The sequence below is a fragment of the Haliaeetus albicilla genome, chromosome 7, assembly GCF_947461875.1.
Source record: "Haliaeetus albicilla chromosome 7, bHalAlb1.1, whole genome shotgun sequence".
In the NCBI taxonomy this organism is placed as follows: domain Eukaryota; kingdom Metazoa; phylum Chordata; class Aves; order Accipitriformes; family Accipitridae; genus Haliaeetus; species Haliaeetus albicilla.
Genome location: NC_091489.1, coordinates 43,102,426 through 43,117,198, shown reverse-complemented (window position 1 = coordinate 43,117,198; position 14,773 = coordinate 43,102,426). Strand labels below are relative to the sequence as shown.

The window sequence follows — 14,773 nt, the reverse complement described above, 5'->3', positions numbered from 1 at the left end:
GAAGGTTCAAACTAGATTCAGTTTTTCGCTCAAGATACATTTTCCCAAAACCATATTTTTTCAGGGCTTTTGACTTTTTTTTTTTCCAGTTTTCAGTACATTCACACTAAGATGGTGCTTTAACACTGTAGATCATGTTTTCCTTTAATTAAAACCAAGACACTATAAAAAAATCCCAGGTACAGACAAAAAGAATTTTAAAGTGACTTTGTTGGTTTTGTCTTTGAAAATGTCTGGTTTTCAACATAGAAAAGCTGGAGTCCCTCAGAATGCCACAACAGCTACAATTGAAATGGAGTGTCATTTTCAATTGGCTCCAATGCCACTGGCCCTTCAGCATTCTCAGGGGTAATTTTTTTTCAACTACTACAACTGTAAGTGGGTTTGTAGTGACAAGCCGTTGAAACTTGAGCAAACATGATAGTGAGGATGATTTCACCTTTATAAAGCAACATTTATCCAGAAGTACTTCACACCATTTATTGACAGACACTAAAAACCTCAAAACCTGCACTGACATGCAACCCAGTCCCAGGGCAAAACAGGGCAGCTGTTCACCAGTGTCACCCAGGCTTTTGGAAAACGGAATTGAAAAGTCTACAGTATTCAGAAAAGTCTACAGTATTTAGCAGAAACAAACGTGAAAAAGGAAAACTCAAACTCAACTTCAATTCCAGCCAAGACATAAGAATAAGCCCTACAATCTGTTAACAGCACCATGGGGGGGTAACCATAGACTTCTACCCCCAGGTAGAGCAGTTGCCTTCTGGAACACAGCATGCTATGTTGCCATGCTAGAGCATCCAGTTCAGCACAAGCTCAAAAGCAGGAGTTTTATAAATAGGAATGCCATTTCCCACTCCTTCCAAGCTACGGCTCTTTTCAACCATGCTTAATTTCAGACCCTGCTGAGATAAAAGCACAAGATACATTTTGCAGACACATTCCCTGCACTTTAACCTTGTTCTGATGCCAAGGGAAGTCACATTAGTGGCAGGCTTATACTAGAAAACAAACCGTTTACTATGGTGACATAACCAGTGGTCCCTGCCACGGAGATACAACCAGTCAATGGTGAGGCAGCCTTGTGCTTCCCAGGTCTCGCATGGGCTTCACACTGAAGCCATGCATGGTATACATCTCCCATTTCCACCTCACAAGCCCATCTCAATCCATCCAGTTCCATTCCCACAGATTTCGAGTCTGCCAGCCCACAGGAAAGGAAAACCTACAACCTGGTAAATAGCAAGCAGCACAGGCAACAGAGAAACCTCACAGAAAAGGGCGGATGCATCTATAAGCTCGAATTACTTTCACTCGGCACACCGCCGAGATCCTTTAAAAAAAAAAAAGGAAAAAAGGCTGCCAAAAGGCATTTCTACTCACACATCCCCGGGAGTGGGAATCCTGCCCCTAAAGCACCCTCTAGTGTCCCTTTCTCATACAGCAGCAAAGCAGGCTTCTGCCAGCATCCCCACTCCCTTCTTGGCTTCATGGACAAACTGCCACTGACAGTAACGCAGACTCCTGTATTTCTCTCCCACCCACGACCTTCGCCTAGAACATCAACATTTCAAGATTTTCTCAAATCTTACAAGAAAAGCAACAAACAGAGACTGTGGCCACAATGTAACTTCCTCCCAGAACCTGAATCCCATCATCAACCCCAGCACTAGTACCACTCCCAGCATCAGGGAAAAGGGTCAGGAGAAAGTAAATTTGTTGATAGACGAAGTAAGAAGTTGCCAAGCGAAACCACTTACGCACAGTGAGGCCGGCAGCATTTCCATCCTACCTTTGCTGTCGCCATATCAGACGTCTCCATGTTTTCTGCTTGGCCTATTAGTAAACAAGAGCATTGAAGGAGAAGGGAGGGGAGAGAAAGGGAAAAGTCAAAAGAGGATGAAGAAGAGAAGACAAACAACTTGACAGGAGGATGAGAACAATAAGAAAATTACTTAAGAGCTAGTCCCAAGTTTTCCCTCCTGCCCCCAGAGATGGGCAGAAAAAGCATCTCAAGCAGATGGTCCCGATTTAGATACTTGACTGGAGTCTGGCACATGACTTCAGTCATTGCCACCACCCCCACCACCCCAACTCCTCCCCCCTGCCACCACCCAAAGGTCTAGTAGGATGCTGACTAACAGAGAGGACCCTCCTCCCAGCTTCCTTTTGAAGTCTGAGCTTCTGCAGGGAGCAGGCAAGTCACCCATCTTCCAGACGTGCTGCTCTTTCTCCCTCTCGCTCTATGGGAAGGGAGAGCGACACAACCAACCCCCCAAGTGGGTACTTAAGGAATCAGGAGAAAGGAAGAAAGCAAGTGGGTTCTGGGCAGTGCACAGGTAAAGGAGGAGTGATCGGACATGAGGAAGGTGGAAGTAGGGAAGGAAGAGGCAGCTTCTGAAAGGAAAGAGTGGAAAGGCTCAGCCAGACAGGTAGAGAAGCAATGGTGCAAAATAAGCATACCAGAGACAGACCATTTAAAGAGAGAGATTTGCACGTGCAGAGAAAAAAAACGCAAGGTGGAGGCTAGTCATCTGCACCCTACTGAGAACACTCACCTCAGAGTAACACTCAGAAATGATTGGGCCTTAACTAGGAACTCTTTGGTGCACACTCTCAGCTCAGACTGAAAATATCAAATCATCATCTAAGGTAAAATTTGTCCCAGAATCCAGAGGCATCCGTAGCTGCCGGGGCCCTGCCTGGCCGAGGCGGGCTCGGATTGGCGGAGTAGTGTGACTTCACGCCGCCCCGTTCATCACCCAGCTTCTCCCTCCCTGGTCCTGCAGGCTCCTCCTGGCCTACTTTACTACAGTAAATCAGTCTGGAGCCTATTAGCTAGCCAGCCCAGGAACCGTTGTACGCAGCTCCTCAGAGCTCTCTGGCACTAGCAAACCAGACAGACGTGAGCAATCCTGGCTGGGAGGGAGGTAGAAAAAACACTGCAGAGCTCAGTCAAATTAAGAGCCTCTGAGGGCTCGAAACATCACTGCTTGAAAGTGCTTATTCATACAACACTGCAGCACGCTGTGCTCAGGCACACAGCGGGCACCACAGTATAGTACACAAAGACAAGGGGCACCGGCAAAGGATTTACAACACACTAAACTGTTTACACACGTTGAAGGGCAGCTACGTAGTCTCTGCAAAACCATACCACTACTATTCCCTTGCACACAGGCATACACACACATCCCCAGAGCAGACGCACTGCGTTTTATTATAGTAAGTATTTTGCAGTCCTGCCATTAGTACACACTGGAATCTATGTAACAAATGTCACTATCATGCAGATGTGCAACATAAACAGTAAAGAGGGCCCAGCAAGCCACAGACAGACAACATTACTTAGCACTTAAACCACCTCTAACAAGGGCCATCAGTATACAACATACACAGAGAACACTCCCACCGAGTCCTGTCTTGGCATACAGGGAACGTGTAATTCTGGTATGTGTTTCTGTTGCGATGCATTCATGCAGTCACCTGCTTATACAAGTCAAGCGTGGCACACTTCACCCTTTTACTCAGCATACTCAAATACACCAACCTCGTGCTTGTCAGGGACAAAGCCCGTCTTATGAGCGCACACATACTTCTCTATCTCCATCCCAAGCATTGCTGTGGGTATAATGCAGCTTCAACATACCTGATCCAATGCCACGTAGGAAAAATATCACCACACCACCAGAGTTAGTTACACTCACTAGGATAAGGATTGTCATCCTTGTTGTGCACTAGGTGAATTTCCAAATACCTCCTATGCTATAACATTGATGACAGTAGTCCAAAAAGTAACTGTAAGATATCCAGTTGTTACAGAGATACACAAACAGCAAATGCTCACACTGTGAACAATCTACTCCCCAACCCCTCTTTCATGGGGCCACTCAAGTCCCTTAATGGCACCCTACTCATTTGTGTGCATTTTGCTACAAGTATTCCCAGCAGCACAGGGAAAAAAAAAAAAAAAAACCAAACCAACAGCCTCATGAAGGACCTTCAGCAAAACCTAAGCTAGAGAACCAGTAAAGCCTGACTTCGCAATTCAGAAAAAGCTGAATTTCCATGTTGCAGTCTTTTTACAGCAGAGGCTATCTGTAGTTCCAGCAGGGTGCAATAGTTCACGAACTTCAGAGCAAACAGGAAACATCTCCTGAGGAAGTCCACTTCTCGGAAGGGTACAACCCACTGTGACACACTTGAGGTCTGGGTAAGAATTCAAAGCTCTATAAATAGCTACAGCAATAGTCATGTTAGCTCTGGGTTTGAGCTTGTAATTACTTCCAAAAAGGTATCTTACAAATAAGAAAACATTGCTTGTTATAAGCACTACCTGCAAGTGTCACTGTCCCTTCAAACAGTCAAAACTGTCACAACTCGCAGCCATTAGGGCATCCTCCATATAGATACATCATTGTGGCTTGACTACTGCCCATCATTACAGTTCTAGCTTTGCTCTAACCAGAGCAGAGTCACCTCTGAAAGATTCATGGTAACAGAAAAATTTACTTTAACTACCCACACAGTGGAAACAAGGGGCTTAGAAGGCTCAGACAGATTAGTTCCCTAGAAAAGGTGCATGACCTGCAGGCACAGAATGCAACATGCTACCTGTGAAGCGCCACTTCAGCTACAATTTGATTCTCCCATATGGCAAGAAAGGAAAGTCTGCAGGATTTGGGGGAGCAGTTAAAAAAAAAAAAATAAAACCCGAAAAAAACCCCAAACAACCAACCCTGTGCCTCTGTGAAACATGCATGCAAAACCTGTTAGTAACAGAACTAGCAGGAGGGAAACCTAGAAGCAGATCAGGAAACATTACGGGGAGAGAAAAAGAGCTGCTACAAAGAACACCAGAATGCAAGGAAGAAATAGTTTAACTGTTATGCACCTTAGTGTACAGGTGTACAGATCCCCAGGAAAATGTGCCAGATGGATAAACTCCTGAATCCTTTCTGAGGTCAGTGTTCTGCAGCTCTACAGCCTCCGCTGTCAGAGAAAATCATATGCAATCACAGCATCTGCAAGCTAGGGCACACCTCCATTTCCCTGGGGGGAGGAAAAAAAAAAAAAAAAAATCTCAGAAGGGACTCCCTCTTTGCTGCAGCAGCTGGGAAGTCACATGAGACTTCATTTCCAGAAAGAAAATATGCATTTCGCACTCTTGGCATCATGGGAGCTGTAGTCAAACTGTACACAGAACAGAAAGAGCCTGTAAGCCATTTCTTTCTAAGCTATGTGAATACAGTGTTTGTCATGGCATGCAAGTTAGAATTTAGGGTCTTGGAAAGGACAGCAATGTAGAACAGCACCACAGCAGAAGCACTGTACCTTCAGCTACCCTGGAAGAAGAGAATGGAGAAAAGATCCCCTCCATCAAAAGGTGAAGAAAAATAATTCCCTATAGAGACTTTGGAGAAGGAAGAATACTATTGTGTAAGGAAATAGAGGGTCAATATCAGGAGGGTAGAAACTGGGATGATTCAGATTGCTACTGCTGCTTTCTTGAGCAAGAGGGCTGCCGCTTTCACACAGTCTTTTGGCTCTTTTTCCCTTCACTGTCTTGCATGTTTTGAACTCTCAGCCTTCCATTTGCTTGAGATGGCGCAATAACCTCTCCCACCCCAGAAGAGACTCATTCACTCTGAAAGGGGCAGGCTAACAAAAGAATACTTCATGACTCATGGCATGCTTCATAGAGAAATTCCTCCTTGATGTGAGTTAGACAGGAAATGAAAAGCCATCTTCTAGTTTTTACTTGCCTTTGCAAATAACTTGCAGCCACTGGTGAAAAGGCAGTTAAGACTTCATTACCTTGGGCAGAAGTATTATGGCCTGATCATCTCCCTTTTCATTTAGGTCAAATTATTCTGAAATAACTCACAGCATGAAAGAAGTCACACCACACCATAGCCCAAGACCTTAACAGAACACGATTTTCACTCAGAATAATGCTGAATATCTTGTCTTCACAAATCAGAGTACTTTACAGTGCCTAACAGCCAAGACACTTCAGATTGTTTGTAACTTAGGTCTTCCAAAAGTACGTCAAGCTAAATCTTTATATGGAGTCCAACAACCTTCAGTCTTTGGGCTGACACTGCCCAAGGGATAATCCATAGACACACACAGGTAGCACACCAAAGAAACAAAGCCTTCTGTAGTCATCTGGACCCATGGGGCATCTAATGCAATATCCTATCCTGGGCAAAAAACTAACCTCGTGTGTTTCAGATAAACGGGTGAAAACCTTGTAGCAAGAACATACAACACAGTATTTTGGCTTTACGAATAAAAACCCTAGAGGAACGGCTGCAAATTCTTATGAGGAAGAGAAAGTTCCTGGATCCTTCATTTTTGAAACCTGAGACAGAAGAAAGTAGCTAAAGCAGAGGCTCCAGACCCAGATCTTAAACACAAGCTTCCAGCTGGCAGACAGAGAAGTATTCCACATCAGCACTGAAAGCCTCCTACGGCCCAAGACACTCACTACCCCTTGCATGTTCAAGGGGTCTTCCAGTAGCAGTGGCATCAGCAACAGGGCAGAACAAAGGATGCCAGGCTGCAAATACAGAAGATGCCTGTTTTCCCACAGTGTCACATACCACAAAGCTACACTCCATTGGGGAACCCAGAATAAAGATCCCTAGTTTCTGAGGGGACTGACGCATGGCAGGTGCTGCACAAAACAACAGCCTGCTCAAGCTCACATAAAGAAGTCAGAGTGCTTACATCTCTAAGCCTGAAGCAAAGATTCTTTTTCAGAGTAAAGAAATAACAAAATCTTACAATGCTGGAAACTTTGTTAGACCCATATCCCTCAAGCAGGCCCATATTACATATGGCCTACCATGTAAACAAGAGGAAGGGGTTAGGGAGAGAAAGCACATAACAGAGCATACTACAACCAAGGATGTGGCACAGGGTACTTCAGAAGAAAGGGAAAACAAGCAGCAGAAAAGGCTTAAGGAAAAGTATTAGGTCAAACTTGCAGGAGAACAGGGAAAAAAAAAAAAGCAGAGGGGCTCAAGGACTGACCTTGGCTAGTACCATTACAATGCCTGACCTTGTTATGATGCATGATGCAGCGGGGAGACGCATGCTGCCATCTTATCACCAAAATGCACAACAAATACTCTGCAAAGGCCAAGAAAGAAACGGGTGGGAGGAAAAACAAGGAAAGAGGAGAAGGAAAAGAAATGCGGAGGTCAGTGAGCACTCACACGGTTACAGTCATCTGCAGAAATGGGGAAGTCTGTCCAAGTGCCAATGTGCTCCCCAGCACCCTGAGGAAGCGTCACTTCAGCAGCAAGGGAGCAAAACACTGTTGAATTGAAAGAGGATAGAATCCCAGCTTGTTTACACACGCACAGTAGTTTGGGGGGAAAGTGGCATAGAGCAGTGACCTCAGAATCCACCGTGGAACGATGTAATTCCACCACTGAGACAGTTCTAGGACCGCTTTTGCTGATGTTATTGTAGCCACTGCAGTTGGCCTCAGAGGAAAGGAGCAGTGACTAGGCTGATGAGAAGGCAGAGCTATGGAGAGATCTCCAAAGAGCTTGATCTGCGCAAGAGGCACTGGTCTTCCTCTGCTCTCAGATTTCCTCCATCACAGGCAATTCAATTTTAAAGGCACAGCTGCCTTTAAGTCTCTGCCAGATATGCTGCTGCTATGAGATAAGACACAATTAAGAATTCTCTACAGAAACAAAAAGAATTTGAGGTTAATTACCAGAAGGAAATTCTCAAGGCCAGAATTAACCAGCTACCATTTTTCTTGAACTAGGCTGTCCATTACCAGGTGGAAGCTAACACAGCTTTTCCCAAGTCTCCTGAAACAAGGGAAGAATAACTGGTTTGAGCATCAACACCACCACCAGTTTTCTTCTTGGTAAAAAGCATGAGCGTTCAGCTCAGAAGGAAGCCAGAGTATGGCTCTCAGAGATAGAGTCCATAAAAGCATGTTCCGAGCCCAGCTCGACCCATTACAAGGAACTTTTTCTGCTCTTTGCCTTTTCTGCCAGGACTCTCTGATCCACTAGTAAACAGAGCAGCCTGTGCAGCTCAGCCTGAGCTATCAGGTCACTATAGGGGAACCTGTGTACTTGATGCTTGATGATTCAGGTGCCCCCCCGTGTCTCCCACCAACAAACCAGCACCAATTAACGCTTCTTCCCAGGGACACACAGATGAGCTCCTCTTACTGTGTCCAATGCTCTGCTAAATGGGGTTCATCTCAGTGTGGAAAGATGTAAATAGAGGCAGGCAAAATACAAAGTTACAGGGATCTCTTTGTAAAGTATTTAACATTTAACTACCTCTTACTTTAAGGAGCTCTTCTTTGTGCAGTGCATTTCCAAATAGCATCTAATTTCCTATGGTCATTGAATGCACCAAGAATTAAGAACATACTTACCATCACCACATAATTCCCCTCCTCCCCACCCCATATTGTTTGCTTATTTTGTATTACAACTCATTTTGAATGCTTGCTATTTCCCCGTTTAGACAGCCAACTATAAAGTGTAATGACGCACGTATTTTCCAAGGTAACAATACTTGCACACCAAAGATACGTAGCACTAAAAGCATGGAAGAGGCTATGATAAAGTGTTTATGTACTGACTGGAAAGTTAGGAAAAAGCTGATTTGTTCAGGGACTCGCATTGAGAGCAATCTGTACAACAGATAGCAGCTATCTTACAAGAGTAAGAGGATGTTTCACCAAGCAGATCCAAAATAATTTGATTTCCCAGTTCAGACAAGTGCCCTTAGATTTTGGGGAAATTTTTCTGTCCCTACAGAAAAGTAAGAAGAAATATCCTGCACTCAGCAGCTGGGTTTCAGAAACAGCTGATGACTGCACTGTAGACAAGGGCCTGTAAAGGTCTCTGTAAGGGCAGAAGCACATGCATTCAAGCTGAAAAAAAGCTATTCCCAAATCCCCTTCCACCACTCATATAACCTGCCAGAGTCTCAGGGGAAGCTGAGGCAGCAGCAGCATGGGTCAACAGCACTTTCTCCTCCAGCTGCAGTCTAAAGCTTAGGCAGAATGATCAGCCTCCCTCTGGGCATTCAGTTTCCCTAAGCAATCAGCTAGAAACCCAGGGCTGTAAACAGCAATGCCAGTTCTGATTTAGACATATACTATGGTCCCAGATTCTCAAAAAATTGAAGCAGGAGAGCTAAAAAAAGCCTTCAGTTTCTGCCCTTCAACATAGGCCAGTCCTGCCTATCAATTTATTGGCTCAACAAGTACGTTTTAACTTGCTTATCCCTGCAATACTCCTCCCTACCTAGTCACTTGAGCATTCATCTTCTTTTCTGTGCCCACTGTGTGTCAAAAAAGTCACTATAAATTAGGAGATTTTGCTCCTTCTCATCTCCAGGATTGTTAGGTAAAGCTTGAAAGCTTTGAGCTCTTATTAACAAATCAAGGCAGATTAAAGCCATAGCAACTCAAGCAGATACTGCCTTGAGACACCCTTCTCACTCCGCTGCCTGGTATTACAAACCCTTGTACTAAGGATGGCAAAAGAGATGCTACGTACTCCTTACAGACACCGCCATCAGCATCTCAGTCTGCTAACTTGAGTAGTCAACAGCAGCACAAGCTGAGACACTGTATGATCCCCTCTTCAGCTGGGATGTCTGTTTGGCATCACATTTCAGTCTTTTATTGGTGATTACTAAGTGGATACACAGGCCTCATTTCTACCTCCCAGGCAGTATTCTGAAGAAAGAAATGCCCCTTTCAAACTGGCTTTTTGGCTTTATAGGCCACAGAGAAGCTAAAGGGCAAGTTCTGTTACCTGCATTCTCCCATACTATTTGTCTGCTCCATCAACTGACTGTTGGCTTAGATTTACAGTTTGAGTTTTGTCCAGATAAGATCACCTTTTGCTTCCACTTAAATAGCACACCAGGTCCCAGACTACAACCAGGGATCCTAGGTATTGCTGTATGCAAATAATATTAACAAAACATTTCAGTAACACATGGCAAACTAGATTTGCAGCTATTCTATCTGGGGGGAAAAGAGAGGAAGAGACCTGGTTAAAGACCAAAGAAGAAACACAGAACTCCAGAATGATATTTTGAGATGTGCTTTCTTGCTGTTCGCCCAGAGGCTTCCCTAAACATCCCTGTCCCTTCACATGGAAAAGGGATTAGAAAAAAGGGACTTGAAGAGCTGTACACCGTCCCATCACATTTTCTCTTAATACCACCTCTGTTTTACTGCACTACATTAATCAGTCACATCACATAAGATGGAAGCAACAAACAACGTACTTTCAGAGCTTTTCTTTGTAGTGGAAGCGCCGGGCACATTCACGACATGACTCATAGGTATATCTCGGTTTCTGATGACATCTCAGTTAAAATGTTCCCAGTATGAAGAAAGGTGGGTTTCTCTGACAGGGAGACAAAGAGGCATTGCCTACATGATGCTCTTTTTGAGGAAACCCTGCACTGATTTCTAGCATCCATTCATTTCTACAAATGTTATCAAGAAGGGGAGAGATCACTGGTACAGTTAAAATTCCCAGACCCTTCAGTTTGTGCACATGCTATAAAATTGGAAGGACAGTTATATAGCCCCTGGATGTGTCCCAGGACACACCCCAGCTTAAAAAGGCATCCCCATCAAAAGGGATGTGTTCCACACCTTGGGAAACTCTGGCCTAGAGATTTAAAGTAGAAGTCTGCAATACAGGTTCTATAGCAGTCACTCCCTGCATCACTGCATAAACCTGGCCACGCACTAACAATTAAGCATCAGGCTCCCTAGAAACCCCCTCACTTCTCTGCGTCTTTGAAGCCCCTAGCTCTGGCTGCGAGAGGCTGAAATCAGTTAAGTTCTGAGACTCTCCGATGGCTAATTTTACAGCAGGATTGAAGTTTTAGTGCTGCAACAGAAACCCACAATGGCCTTGTCTGTCTTTATTGATCTTGCCCTTTGTGTGAAAACGGTCCAATTGTTGACCAAATAATCTCAAAGGCCCTAAAACAGGCTTAATGCCAACACTTCTCTCAGAATGCCCTCCTTCTCCACATCTGGTTTAAAACAGAAGGAAGTGCAAGCAGAACAAATCTAAGTTGGTCTTCTGAACAACCAGCCTCGCTCTGAACAGCCAGTTGGCATCTCACAGCAATGACTACTTAAAAAGAAGTCCTGGGCAGAACATGCAAGCAGGAAAACAAAGCTGGAAGTGCAATACATTCTGCACCACAGCCACGGCTTGACTGTAACGCTCATTGGTAGAGTTGAGGCAGCAAAACCTGGGTTCTTCGAAGCACGTTATTTACACCAAGAAACCCTGTCCAAGGAGTACAGGGAAATATCTTTGAGTAGCTCACACCAAGCTGTAGATACCAGCATGCTCTTCAGCATCCAGCTGGTAGCCTCACTCCCTCAGACCTGCTGTTAGCAACACAGGGAAGGCTCCAAGGCACAAGTGAATGCTTTGTTGCAAGGTGAAACCATGCTAACTGCTCAGCAGCTGACAGCATACTTCACAAAAAAGCCTGCTAGCAAGGACCAAGGAGGCTTACATACAGAACTGCAGACCAATGAAAGGGGATGGTTAATTATAATGCATGCCTTCTCTGCCACTTCTCCACATGCTTCAAAACAGCTGCCATAATATTCTGAGAATCACAGTACTCCCAGAGGATACAGAGCCGATGGGGTGACCACTAGTTAAGGTCTGCAAGTGAAGTACACTTACACAACTGAAACTTCTGCTCTTGGGAACAGGAAGGAAGGGTAAGGAGTCTGCCCAGTGTCTCAGGGAAAAAGAAGGACATTAAAATGCCTCTTCACCACCTCCTCATGTTCCTGAGCATCACGAGCTAGTGACGCAGCCGTGTGAGGTCTGTCAGACCTCCTCTGCATTCAGTGATATGCAAGGCACATTAGGGTTTATCTAATCTTAACTAACACTAGTCCAATAGAGTCAGAACTGATCAGGAAATGGAGGAGCAAGATCCAAATCCTGGTTTGTCCTACTGTTATATCTAGTGTAAGATCATGCTTTTTCTTGTGAAGTTACATTACTGATCTGTATATGCAGCTTCTCACACTACAAGCTCTGTCTGAGAGCTAACTGTTTTTAGAAGGGAAATAGGCACATATCATTTTGCCATGAAAGCTTGGAACAGAAGGCCGAATTTTAAAAGTTATTTCTTTTTAGTGATGGTGGGGATTCACACAATCTATTTCACCTACTGTCTGCACAAAACCTGTCCATGATATCAAGAAAACTGTCTCAAGAGTGGCAATCAGCTAATACCCAGAGGTATGATATTTGACTATGTTACTCTAGATAGCATAAAACTACCCGGTTCTCAAGTTTGCTCTGAACTCTTCAAAGCTCCAGGCTCCCATGTGCTGAGCAACAACCACCACCGGTACAGGAAAAGGTACAAGGAAGCCAATTAATGCTGCAAGGTCTCGTCCACATCTGTGGCCCCAGTAAGACACACAAAGGAGGGGTATCCGTCCTTCCATACCCCTCACAGTCACAGAGGAGGGAACAACAGGAACTATCCCCAATTTGCTTCAAATCAAAGTGCTCTCAATTCAGTCTCCTTAAAAGGAGAACAGGAATGAAAGAGTGCAAGCGTAGCACAATTTGATGAATTAAATCCAATACTAATTTTCTACAAAAAGAACAGCCTTACCTCCACTGACAGCAGACCATAGACATACTCTGCAATTAACAGTCCATCTTTAAAACAAAAAACCAATGTCGGCATATGAGGAACAGAGAGCAGGTGATACTTCCATTCAGGCTAACTCTGCTGACAGTAGCCAATCTTGCGATCCAAGCGTAAGAGAGCTGATCTTAAGCTGCTCTTGGCTTCTACAGTAGAGAATCAATGCTGGGGCTCAAGAAGCAGCAGCAACCAGATGGTGAAAAGGGAAAAAGGGTACTAGCTCTGAATGTAAATATTAACCATCTTTCCTACATGACAAAGGAGACTTGTACCATTCTGGTTAAACTTTCTATTTAATATTAAGTCCAACTGACTTGGAGTTTGGAGCTAGATCTAAATCCAAAGTCACCCTAAAGTTATTGCAAGAGCATCAGGGTTCTGGTCTGGGACCCTCTGAGAGCTCATTAGCTTGCAAGTCTTCTCCACAAAGTCTTTAGCACCACTTTTGAAAACCTCCCTAAAGGCATCCATCCATGATGGTTAAAAGTTACTCAAGGATTTAACTAGCATTAGGATCCTTCCTAACAAGGACTTGAAATTCAGGCATCCTTTACAGCTAGCACGGTTGGAAAGACCAGTGAGCTAGTCCCCCCATATTTTACACTCTTACTAGAAAGCAGCAGCTGGCTTCTACTTAATCCTCACCTTTAAAACAGCATCCATTCCCTTTTACTCCAGTAAGCTCTTCTCCTTAATAATGCAGGAGGCCCGCACCATGCTGCGTGGGTTGGCGTAGCCCAGGTGACAGAGAGCTCCTGCACATTATTCCTTGCAAAATCATCACATCCAGACACACAAACAAGGCTCTGTTAGCCCCTGCCCCGTGCCACCCCCCCCCCCCCCCCTTCAAGAACAGACCCAGCATGCATGGGCACCTTTTGCTCTCAGTTCTCACCCGTCTATCTGCAGCTACCCCAACCAATAGGAAAAACCTTCTACTATCCCTGAAGCTACAGAGGTAGCAATCTTTGCTGTGCCTCCACTTGCAAGCACACAGGGGCATGGTATGTTAGTGCCAACTTCTTTGTATCAAGGGGAAAGGGACACAGGCTAGGAACATGCAGCATGAGCAAGCCCTGGGTACATAAATAAAATACGGAATTTATCCTGACCTCTTAACACACACCCCAAGGATGTCATTTTGGCACATTTTCAAAGTTTGCCCTCTTTTCTGATCTTTACAGAACTTCCTGGGAATCCAAGCAACTGACAGAATTTCTTAAGCTGTCATAAGTCTATGACATAAGTCTATAATGTAAGTCTTAAGACATAAGCTTATGTCTTAAGCTGTTCCCTAATCTCCTTGCAAGCTCTCTTTCGTGAATTTTGATCCATTATTTGAGAAGCCCTTACTAGCTTACACAAAGGAAAAACAAGCCCCACAGCCCTGGAACTAGCAGAATAAGGTACTGCACAGTTTAGAAGGCTAATTAAGCTGCAGCCAAGATGTAGGACGTATCAAACTGAGACATCTTAAAAACTAACTGCTCTTCTCCATCTCCTGCATTTCGACATGACCTCTAATGTAAATCATTTTGACTTACATTTAGTTTTTCGTGTAAATCATTTTTATATGATCTCATGTAAACTGCCACTCACTTCTCTCCTCCATTTCCCCATTGCCTATTGCTTTCCATCCTTGTACTTTCCGTGCTCTCTTCTCTTTAACAGTTTGCCTCCTCCTTAGACTGAATACGAGTCTAAGGACAGATTCTTCCTCTGGTTCAGTAGCTTAACTTTTACTCTTAATTAAAACATAGTCTGCATCCTAAACCTGATGGGTGCCTCTTCTGTAGTATCACGACAAAGAACAAATCCTTGGATCAAGCAGAAGCAGGCTCATGAACTTGGACTTAATCTAGATGAAAGCTCAAGGTAATTCATACATATTCTTGTCTTGTTACAGTGATTATGGAGTCTGTTGTGTGCACACATCTCATCCAGTCTCTGGCTGTCTCCATCCCAACCTTACTCATCCTTTGAATTACTTTAAGAAAAGGTGCTATTGCAAGCACAATTACTTGGACACTCAGTACCTCAG

General features: G+C 44.3%; 1 protein-coding gene across 14 annotated transcripts in view; it reads right to left on the bottom strand.

Annotated features, from left to right (window-relative positions):
- GRAMD1B (GRAM domain containing 1B) overlaps nucleotides 1-14,773 on the bottom strand; it is a 143,160-nt gene that overhangs the window by 73,422 nt on the left and 54,965 nt on the right. Inside the window, exon 4 of one of the 14 annotated variants that reach the window (XM_069788112.1) lies at nucleotides 1,796-1,839. The exons of 11 other annotated variants lie outside the window; for them this stretch is intronic. In XM_069788112.1, the coding sequence (XP_069644213.1) occupies nucleotides 1,812-1,839 (28 nt within the window). In that variant the 3' untranslated portion in view covers nucleotides 1,796-1,811. Of the gene's footprint in view, nucleotides 1-1,795; nucleotides 1,840-4,897; nucleotides 5,016-14,773 lie in introns of those variants that run through there. 2 more of the 14 variants (XM_069788108.1, XM_069788105.1) reach the window with 2 other exon arrangements.